Here is a 12137-nt window from a genome sequence, read left to right as displayed (position 1 = left end):
AGCGGCTCTTTTTAATGATTTCTGTCGCTTCTGTTAGGCATCTGCTCTCTCTACAGCACTTTGACTTGAGGTTCTTTTGATTGCCCATCAGGGTGATGAGTTAGTATGACCTTAGGTTGTGTTCTTCCATTTACAATGTAGGAACTACCTGTCATGTGCTTTTTTCTTAAAAGTTATTCTGTCATTTGATATAGTCTGGCGCACACAATGGTAAGGAAGTGAAGTGTTAAGTGTGTTTCCTCTTTCAAGAATGTTGGTACAGTTCCATTACTTGCTTTTATACAAATGTTGGTGTCAAACTTAAAGCTGGGCACCTCTCTTAAGTCAGCATGTCTCAGCAAAGGTGTTTGTGCGTCACCTACTAATGAACAGTCACACAGGTTACACAGTACGTCTACATAAGGATCGTGGATAGGAGTGAGATCTATCTTTTCAAAGTTTAGTTCAGTCAAAGAAACCACCAAACACAAGTCCTTAATTGAGTTTTACACGGAAGTGACAGAGAGTGTTATCTTTAAAATAATAACATTTTGAGTCTGAACACTTGAGGAACATATGTTTCTTTCTTCCTCATAGGAATCAAAGGGACTATACTAACCTAACGAATGTACCAAACCATAATGCTTTCCGTTCATACGTTTTCGTCTGAAAATCTTTTCCACTTGAAACCGAGTGTTCTCTCCTGTATTCACCTTCTGCAATTCGCTGGTGTAAAAAGTACCTTTGATCATATCATCATGGAAATCTTTGATTTTGTACAGTGGACTTCCTGACTTTTATAACGGAGGGATACTTTAAACAATTCTTATGTTCACATGAGATGAAGTTCTTTGCTAAAGCGTTTCCTCAGGTATGGAATGCGAACAATGTCACCTATTTTTTTATCTGGCTTTCTTCACAGGGTTGTGTTTAGCATTTTCTGATATCAACACAGTTTTCATCAATGGTTTGACATAGACATACAAATGTTGCCATACTGTCAATTCATTACCTTTATTCACTTGAACTGGTGACAAATTTGGAAAGGAGGAATGCAAGGTATGATCGTAGTTGTGTACTAGTTCCGGTAGACCATCAAGGTAATGTTTGGGGTAGTTGTAAGTCATATAATGAGTGATCAAATATTTTTAGTGTTCTGTTGAAACGTTCCACATACTTGTTTTTGATGTTTTCATACTGTGCAATTTTGAGAGTAATATTTTCTTTTTCTGAATAGGATTTGAATGCACCTTAAACCTTAAACAAAACACATATGGTTTGTCTATTTATCCATTCCACTACATTTCCCTATTATAATTCACAAAAAATTGTGACATTACATAATGATCATCACCATATTGCATGAATTTGACAGTGCCAGTACCAGCAAAGCATTTTTAAACCACTGGACAACCTCGTACAAAGAGACATTGCACATGACGCATATCCAAATGGGAATTGTCGGCATCCCGAAACTGTTTCGGACCTTTCTAAAGTGTCAATTTGAAATTGTGAAAAACTGTCAAGCAGTGTCGTGTCAATGGCGGGATGCGAGTCGAGCGGGATAGCCAAAGATCAGCTAGAAACAATGTTGCGTGACCTCATTAAGATTCAGACCGATACGATGAGGCAGATCGGCTCAGTATTTGCTAATTTTAGCAACTCGTCTTCGACATCACTCGGAGTTCACGACCAGTCACGGAAAAAGCCGGGATGGGTGGGGGATGGGTGGCCCAGACAAGACAAGCGGACTCTGGTCTGACGTGGAAAGTGGAAAACACATTATCTTCCTGTAAATATATGCTGAACTGAATTGGACAATACCACTGCTGTGGCTTATGTGATTAATATGGGAGGTACCAAGCCCAGCTTTTATGACATGCCATGAGCTGACTGGTACTCGAGAAATGTCACTGATGACAAAGAGTATACAATGTGTTCTATAAACTCACTACGATGTTTGGCCTTCGATGTAGAGATTTATTTGATCAAGATTGAATAACCAATTACCCATATATGTGGCATGATTCCCTCACCCTGGTGCACAAGCTGCGGATGCTTTTACGTTGTCCTGGAAAATTAGTAATGATGATATTTTCTGCCCATTCATGGTCATTGGGAAGTGCTGCAGAAAATCAAGCTGGAGAAAACCGATATCCCGATAGCACCACTGTAGTTCAGCAAGCTACTGGAATTGTCAACAGACTATCCCAGGTTGCTACCAAAGTCAAGGTCCTTTCTGACATTAACCAACAATGCCGAAGCAGTACTCCAGTTGCAACGGAAGCTGAAGCTAACAGCTTCACGTACACGTATTTGCTGGCTTCGTTTGTCACCACCCTATCAAAGCCCATGTGTTCTTATTGTGTCTGGCTTCCGATCCCAATCAAGTTGTACAAACATATCCACTACCTGTATCCTCCCCTTCCTCATGCTGTTCATCACGTGCTTGATAACGGCGTTAGAACCTACACTGAAACGTCGCTCTCACAGCTGTAAAGAAGTTATTCATCCCTATATTGTCATCCTTCCTTGATATAAATTCCACTGACCTATGAAGCACAGTGAATCAGTTTATTTTTAAGCAACACTCAGCAATATTCCAGCTATATGGTGGCGGTCTGTAAATAATCGAATTTGGACCTGACAATCCAGTGATCACCAGCATGAGCATCGATCTATGCAATTGGGAAAAGATAATCCCGTTAGTTGCTTCATACGACAAGCATAGTGGCCTTTTATGGCAAAGATGAGTTGCTGAAGGCGTATTCTACCCTGGACCTTCACGGGTCTATGAAGTACAGAGGGATCACATGGCCACCCATTGTAGCCCTCCCGTGGAACCCAAAATCATGTTTTCAAGTTAAATACTGATACCATGCGCATGCGCACATCTCATGTGATCAAATTCATAGTCCTCCTGAGGGAATATGTAAGTCCAAACACATTCAAAGTACACTGACACTTTACTACATGTACAGTCGGTATACTACATACCATTACCCATATTATACAACTGTCGAATTCTGATTGGTTAATAGCCAAAGCATACGAAACCAAGTAGGCCGATTTGCCAGGGACAACAACCGTAGACCCTGTCAAATATGTCACTTGACACACTACACTCGTTGTACGAATGACCTTGTCCTTAGATGGAATGTGGCTGTCAAACGGCTGATCGCCTCCAAATTACAGAGTTGAAATATATAATAATGAACATGAACAGAGCAATCAAATTGTTGCCATAATTTCTTATTTGTTTGTGTTAATAAATGTATCCTAAAAATACAATGTTTCTGTATTTCACCTGTAGTTTAACAAAACCTCACATTTGATATTTTTTACCATAAACTAAGCTTTCCCGAGGTATCTCCCTTTATGACCGTTCAGGAAATATAATGGCGAAACGTTTTGCGTCTCATTCTGCCCAATGTTGAATATTGTTGTCTGAAGATAAGCTAAAATAAAATACCTTATGGGTAATAAATTCGTCACACGGTTTTTTGAAAGGGTGTACGGGACTGTAAGATCATTTCAAAACACCCTGTAACTCATATGATACCCGTACAATACAATCCGAATACTACACATAACATGTATAGTCTGTATACATGTACTACATCTGCGCAACGTTTGTATGACTGCGTAATAAGTAATAATGATGGCCTCTAAATAGGTTGGGGGAATGATGGATCCTCTGTAATATGAGGAATGAGGAGTCTATTCTTACTGCTTTGTCAGGTGTTTGGAAGGAGAGCGCTATATGTGCACATGTGGGTAACCGCTATAGCCCAACGAAGGAGCTAGACACAACAATTCCCCGTGGAGATCCCCCCTACCCCCCATTCTTTCTGAACTGTGCTCGAAGATTGTAATAATCCTTGCTCCCCATGGACCCTGGTGATGGTGATCTACCTTCAGTTGTTCTAAAGCCTGTTTTTATATTGTATCGTCTTCTATAGTTAAATTGTTTTAGATTTAATTACTAGTTTTAAAGATTTGTCTGTGATATATTATCACGCTGTAGCAAATTGTTCCTTCCAAACTATAAAAAACACAGAGAATGTAATAAAATGAACCATTTGAAATAACTGTCAGTTTTAAAAGTGTATAGTAATGGCTGGATACTCGCAAAGGAATGTGCGTGGATAGAAGTTAAGTGACTAAATATGTTATCACGCTGTAGCATATTGTTCCTTCCAATATAAAAAAACCCACAGAGAATGCCTGGTTTCAGTACATTGAAACACACAAAACCAGTAAGTCGTAACAAATTTCGTTTCCAACTTTTAAAATCATATAGACGTAGGCTTTCTAAAAATCATTACGATGTGGATGGTCGAGTGACAATCATTCATGAGGGGGTGGGTTAATCCTCGTGGTATCAGTTTCTCCTCATGATGACACCACCCTGATAATGATTTATACAAGCACAGGGGTCATGTCAAAACTTACTCACAGCAGCATCCATGATGATGTTACGGTGTTCGTTTGTGAATGTCGAGTTTCTACCGGTCGAAGTGACCGTAGTCCAATATTTCAAGGTTATTTAATAGGTATAGAGATAAGAGAACTCAAGATGCCAGCACTCAGTTCAGACATGCCCAGGAGACCTCATCACAACCCAGAACCATGCATACAACATCCACCAAACCAGGCCGACCCAAAGGCGAATCCAGACGAGGGGTACAAGGGTACGCACCCCACTTTTGTCCTGAAATTGTGTCATATGACCATTGAAACTCGGGTGAACCTGTGTAATATATTTATTTATTTATATAATAGAGTCATGGGACAGGATGATGTAAAATACAATATGCATGTTCACACGTATACATACACATGCACGTATACATACGTACGAACACACACACATTCATACATACACGCAAAGATGCCAAGGGAGAGGGATACAAAAATTTAGCTTCGTGAGTTAATATCTAATCTACTATTGATGCATTTGATAAATTTTGACAATTTTTTAACATTTTTAGCTCTCTTTGAACAAAATAATCTTTCAAGTGTGTAAAGGTTGGGCCAGGTATTGACATACTGAGGTATGTACAGCTAACAATATGGCGGTGGCAAAACGAGGAGACCCCGTGGTATCTGGCTGAAGAACGCTTTGCATTCCACTCAGTTCCATAAAGTGCTACTTAGAACACGTTCATTATATAAAACCTGCTGCAGTATTGTTATTTCTTATCTAATGTACGTAAGTGTTTTACGAACAGTTACTCAATCTCATGAGGAAAATGTATGAGCACACAATGTTGTTTAGAAAGTGGCATATGCAACACGTGATTTTGGGATTACACACTCTTTATACAGATTCTAGTGCTTTTACTGGGTCAGGTCTGATGCGGGATTGTTTGAAGTAATCCCAATTGACAAATGAGAAACATCCGATCATTAAGTCGAGTATGCGCCCATTTTGTAATATAGATGTTCTGTTATGAGTGGTTGAAAGCCGAACTCCAATAACCGATAAACAAGTCCAGTGAAACTGTAATACACGAGTCCCAGCAGATCAAAAATAGAGCATACAACATGCAATTTCATAATAGGCAGATATATGATGCAATCTTGCAAGTCAACATAGCCTGGATTACATTTACGCTAAATTATGAACAGAAATTATATGTTGATTGATTTCTCTTTAGCTAAACTGTGATACTTATATTAGTGTATTAGCAAGTAACAGTTAACTTCTCATCCTGAATTTTGTATCTCTCTCTCAGTAACCACAAACAACACTTTGCGTCCCCTATATATATATATATATATATATATATATATATATATATATATATATATATATATATATATATATATATATATATATAGTCTGGTTCATAATTATTGAGAATTTTTCTTCTTACTTTGAGCTATCCTAACACCTCAACTGATTCACTGATACTTAAAACTAAGTAATGGTATAAGGGAGGTAACTCATCTTGGCCTACTGAGTATAGTACAATTAGAGTTACCTCCCCTGAATTTGTAGCAGACGTCATTTTCCTCAGCACTGTCAACAATGTCTGCTGAAGGTAAAAGAAGGTTGATTTTTGAGTTGTGTAATCAAGGAATTGATGATGTAAATACATTGGCAGAGAGAACAGGAACTCCTCTTTCTGCTGTGTATAGGATTAGGAAGAATTTTAAAGAGGGAAAGGATTTGGGGCACCAGAAAGGAGCAGGGAGACCCAGAAAATTGGACTTCTCAGATCGCGTCCGGCTGGGAATTTTAGCGTCTAAAAAGCAAAGGGCAAGCATCTCCAACATCAGGTATGAAATGATAGAAAGGGGATCAACAGTTGTATCAAAATCTACAGTTAGAAGACATTTGATTGATCTTGGATGGGAGAAAAAGACTGGAATTCTTTCTCCTCTCATGAAACAAGAACATACAGACAGGCGTGTTGAGTGGTGTTTGGCACATGAAAACTTTGACTGGGAAAATGTGATTTTTACTGATGAAAGCTCAATATGGGTATATCCCAATAATGTGAAAATATGGACAAAGTCTGCGTCAGCACCGTTGTATCGACGACCTAAATACAGCCCAAAGTTTCATGTATGGGAAGGGATATCCTTATTAGGAACGACCCCGCTGTGTGTGTTTGAGGGAAATCTGACAAGTCAACGCTACACTAACATATTAGATAATTTTCCCCTTCCAAGTGCACATGTGTTTTATGGAAATGACTGGATTTTGCAGCAAGATAATGATCCTAAACACACCGCAAAACATGCCAAGCAGTGGTTTCAGGAGAAAAATGTGACTGCATTACCATTTCCTGCATATAGTCCTGACTTAAATCCCATTGAGAACATTTGGGGGATGATGAAGGAATGTGTGAATCAAAAGGGGTTGACAAAAATTGAAGACATGAAGAGAGAAGTGGTCCGATACTAGGACAGCATAACTCACGAGACACTAACCTCTCTGATAGGAAGTATGCCTACCCGTCTTAGACTGTGCCGGGAAGCTCAAGGAGACTTGATAAAATATTAAATTGTTACCTACACAACATGAAAAGGTCAGTTCACTTTCACAATACATTCAATTTTATCTGATTTGTTCTCGTTTAATAATATGAAATGCTTTAGCTATTCTCAATAATTTTGAACCATACTGTATATATATATATATATATGTGTGTGTGTGTGTGTGTGTGTGTGTCTGTGTGTGTCTGTGTGTGTGGTGAGAGAGAGAGAGAGAGAGATTAGTTAATATCCTGCCTTTTAGTCCTTTTAATGAATAATGGAAGTATTCATATATACAAACAAGCAACACAACGTCTACTTACCATTTCCCCAACTATTGGTAGGAAGAGTGTGGCTGTAGCTGCGTTGCTGGTCACCTGTGTTGCCAGTGATATGATGATGGAAAGGACCATTGCGATGATCCATGGTTCGAGTGAAGACATCTCTAAAAGATGGCCACTAACCCACCTTGAGAGTCCTGATCGCTTAAAATTATTGAGGACAGTTGTACATAAATATAGTTTGAACCAACACCAAATATGTGCCAAAAATATGTGCCAAAACAAATTGGAACGAAATGACCCTATTCGAATTCGGGGCATTTAGTTATCATCCCTGAATACCTTGTCTGTGATAGCATGATGTGCCACGTTAAACAGTGTTCAGTCTGTTTGTTCAGGACGTATGTACAATAACAACGTTTTTTTCTTTCTGTACCTATGCAAAGTTCTGATGATGGACGAGTTCACATATAATGTCAATGCTGAACATAATGTGAGCCATGGTTCTATGACTTCATCTCACCTCACCCAATAACTGTTGCTAAACTACCATTGTTATGATGTGACAATTCCTTGTAATCACTGACTTGGAGGTGTGTTAGAACTTTGATCAATATTCCCTTGTAGCTCTCAGCTTTGTTCTCTAAACTCACAAAACAGTAACAACTCAGATGTTATTTTTCTTTCCAATAGTCTTACATAATAATGCGAATTAATAAATAAGGACTAAAACCTATCCAGTGAGAAGAATTCATTTGACATTTTTTAAAATTAGCTCTCTGCTGAATGCTTAGCTTATGACGCTAAACTATCATCCAGATTAAACCTATCGCCACCGGCCAGCTAAACTGTACGTTTGCCCAGGTAGGGAATTAGACACTTTCACTGATAAACATGCTCGACTTTGCAATAATAATTTAGCGAAATTCATTTGAACCGGAATCCACCAGTTTTATTGTTTTGAGAAACAAGATATGTCACAAAGTCCTGACAGCAATGAAGGTAATTTACCTGACATGCATCCGCTAGAGCAAAGCCTCCTCCCATCAACAGTATCACACCCCAAGCCATCCTTTCATTGACAGCTTTCCATGAAAGAACAGGTTGATAGCCTTGCCCTGAATGAATACAGCGCATACTCATGTCACCCAAAGAGGCCTTGGTTTGCATATGCAAGTCTGCATTTTGGATTTTCTACATTCTTGTTCATGAATGTGGATATCTTTTTTGATTATCCGGTAATCGTCTGTACTTTTTTATGCTTACGTTGTAGTTCGTACACAGAACTGCATACTACAAAAGCCTACACAAATATATGTATTCGGACCATACCTTGAACTGGTACATCGCCCCCATTACGCCGAAAACTTGGGACCTTTGCCGGCAGTATGAATAGAATGATAGCTATCAAAACTGCGGGAACAGAATCACCTGCATACCTGCAACAAAGGTACCAGATATGTAATGTATGATAATGTTATGTAATTTACACTTTTATCTGTTTTACATTTTACCAATTGATATATGCGTTGGTCGTATGTTGTTGCTGTTTTTTAAAATCAGATTACGTATTCCGACAAATATACTTGTCATGTTGCCATTAGTTGGGAGGGCGTGTACGCCGTTTTGAACGGTGCCCAGTTGTATCTTGGTTTGACAGCTTATTTTGAAAGGAAAGCAGAGAGTGTTGCAGGTGAAAACAGGAGGCAAGGGGGTGGTGCTCACAAACATATACACTATATCGGATGTAAGTGACACAGCTTCATCTTATCTGAACACACGGCCGTGTGACACACTTCAGCTTGTCAATCACTCATTGAAACCTAAATCCGAAAAACTGTTATTATCCCGGTTTTGAAACGGGGAAAAACATGACGATCCAGACCTTCCGTCTGTCCGTCATTTTCACCGCCGTCTATTCTCGGGTCACATTCTAACCTGGATCTACTCATTCATAGTATGGAGAGTCCAAGGGTATAGCACACGCATCACAGAAATAAGTGATTATGTAACAGAAATTAAGTCAAATCTAGGAATACATATAATCAATGACACTTTCGTGCAAATGATTAAATGTAATGTGTACATGTCAGTTTTTTACGTTTTATGTTTTGGATATATGCCCAGAAACATTTTAATTCATGATTTCTGGATATCTCCACGTCTCACTATTCCAATGTTAATGATTTTATAAAAAGGAAAAGATTTGAATATAAACATATTAATTTAACACTAGTTCAAGAATGGCATTGCATAGGAATGTTGTAGTCCGGAGGAACCAAGAATCGAGTAGCCAGGTTTCTAGCGTTTTCTGCGTTTCTGACGCAATTACCACATGCCTTACTCCAGCAAATTGAAATCAGTGAGATGGACTGGCCCGCTTATTCAACAGAATAACAGAATTCCAACCCCACTGAACACTAGTGGGATGAACATGGGAGTCGATTTTATAGACCTCAACCACTGCAACCTCAACATTGCAGATTTGACATTGGCCTTTCTTTCGACATTGGACCAATCTTATAGCCTCGTTTCTGTGACTCTATGCCTCAGCGTATCCATGCCTGTACTAGGGCTGACGGAGGCCACACGAGGTATTTACTGTTATAACGAGGGTGCTTCACTAAGGAATATGCTACCCAGTCGCCAGCATTCCATTTTTCTTCAACAGACTGAATGCTTATTCCATGAACTTTTCATGAATAATAACAATTGATTTCATCCTATGTCTTGTATTATTTTCGCACATTAAACTCGGATATACGTTGAATTATGAATTACCCGTTGAAACTGGAAGATTGACGGGCATTGTTAGATCTGACAGAAAATGTACATTGTGTAATGAAACAATGCTACAAACACCACTTCCTTTAAAAGGTCTAGGAACCCTCAGAAAAAATACCTACATAAGTGTTTTGTAATAATCCCTCAGTAGGTAAATTCATCTCAATTTCGAAATCAAGTTCTAAACAACTTACTTTGAAATTATGCAGATATATCAAAGAATGATTGTACAAAAGAAATTTGTTAGGTATCTTAGTTTACTGCTCCTCTGTACAATAACATATGGTTCATACTGTAGACTGTCTATATGTGTTCTATGGTACATCATTACATGTGATTTATGAGAATCGACTTGTTTGTCAACTTCTATATTCAATGTGAAACGTTGCTGACAGTTTGTTTTACCTCGCATGATATTTCAGAAGGATTTCCGAAAGAATCTCTTCAACCGTTATGATGACATCAAACGAGTACATCTAATCATTGGTGAGATATTAGAAGCCATAGCCACTCCCTAGAAGACCTCTAATTATCACTGTTGTCTGGTCCAGACTCGATTATTTACAGACCGCCGCCATATAGCAGGAATACTGCTGAGTGCGGCGTAAAAATAAACTCACTCACACACTCTTATTATCGCTATCGCCTTGGAAGAATAAGATATCGTTCGGTGTGGTGACGTACAGAACATGATTATCTACGCCGAACAAGAGCAGAAATCTCTATTAAGTTATGTCACTTCGAAAAGACATTTGACATCAAGGATGCGTTAATTTTATGGTGGGAATAACAACAGCAGTGTAATTTGTTCGGTTCTCTAAAGACTGCTTCTCATTTACGAGCCGATGGAAATGTTAGTTTGACACCGTCCACTGAAGAGTCAAACCACCGAACCATGCAATGATCTCCAGAACTGATAAAAACATTAGACCAGCAATGTGGCTCATCTCCAGCAGAGCTGACATCAACTGATACAGAGGAATTGGTCAATAGTCTTCACGCCCTGATTTTATCACACCATGAAGCCATCATACTGAACCAGTATGCGGGAACCAACCAACCCTGTGCAGATGCAGCAGGATAGAGAAAAGAATTTGTTTATCAACTAAAGAAGTCTTTATTGATAAAGGCCATTACAATCATCCAAGGTTCACAGTTTGAATCTAATTGGGACAACAAGGTTTCTTCCAGTGTAACTCTGTTTGTATCATGCAATGTCTGATCAACAGGTGTAGGCATTTAGAAGTTAAACTGTCGGTATAATCAAGCCTGCCATGCGACAAACAAACTTATACAAGAAAGACAAAATATATGTGGAATACATTAACCCGTATACACAAGGGGAAGGGTATATCAAGATTCTTTGGCACCCGTGAACGGCCACCTCCTCGTGGTGGGTGCTGGGTCACGCCAAGAGCCGTTCAAACCCCCGTGTGGACCCGGGTCAACTAGGTCCATAGCACCCCATTGCTGGTCGCAAGGAGCAACCGAATTGGGCAACCTGTTTGCCGTGGGTTGCGTCCCGTGTCGGTGGAGGACGGTAGTCTGGTGGTTGAGGGCAGTAGGAACCTGAACCGTGTTCCTGCTTTTCAACACACCACTTTGGCCCTTACTTCACCTAGACGGGTGCTAGAATCGGCCCGATTCTATCAATCGGCTGGTCACGCCAAGCCCTGTGTATGGACTTGTATGTCATTACACAAATTTAATTTGCAAATGTTTTACTTTTGGACTTGGTACATTTGTTTATATCAAATGTTCACGATTTTTCAAACTGATGTTTTGAACTTTGCCTAGAGTCTTATGCCCAGAAGGCGGTGGCTCATGGGCCAATCTGGTAGATTTGTTTTTTATAGCTCTTCTGCTGGAGTATATCATCCGAGTATCATTGGTGCTGCAAGTTGGAGACCCACTTGTTATTAGCATTGTCCTTGTGATACTCCGTGGTGGATGGAGAGCTCGGATGATGAACCTTAAAGCACTAGCCATGGCTTACGAAACCCCTGTCACCAAGAAAAAACGTCCTCTTGACACAGAACCTGATATTAATGAACTAAGACCCTCCACATCTATTGACCATTGGCCACGTTTCATAGTACTTGA

At 39.4% G+C, this 12137-nt stretch overlaps 1 protein-coding gene across 1 annotated transcript in view; it reads right to left on the bottom strand.

Moving 5' to 3' along the window:
• The window catches only part of LOC137282202 (Na(+)/citrate cotransporter-like), a 111425-nt gene that overhangs the window by 9088 nt on the left and 90200 nt on the right, over nt 1–12137 (bottom strand). The window contains exons 10-12 of the mRNA XM_067813936.1: nt 8583–8689; nt 8262–8368; nt 7293–7454 (exon numbers count right to left, since the gene is read on the bottom strand). Of these exons, the coding sequence (XP_067670037.1) occupies nt 7293–7454; nt 8262–8368; nt 8583–8689 (376 nt within the window). The remainder of the gene's footprint in view (nt 1–7292; nt 7455–8261; nt 8369–8582; nt 8690–12137) is intronic.

This window comes from Haliotis asinina, chromosome 1 (assembly GCF_037392515.1).
Source record: "Haliotis asinina isolate JCU_RB_2024 chromosome 1, JCU_Hal_asi_v2, whole genome shotgun sequence".
Lineage (NCBI taxonomy): Eukaryota > Metazoa > Mollusca > Gastropoda > Lepetellida > Haliotidae > Haliotis > Haliotis asinina.
Note: the sequence above shows the minus strand (reverse complement) of the source record. Positions and strands in the feature narration are given on the sequence as shown.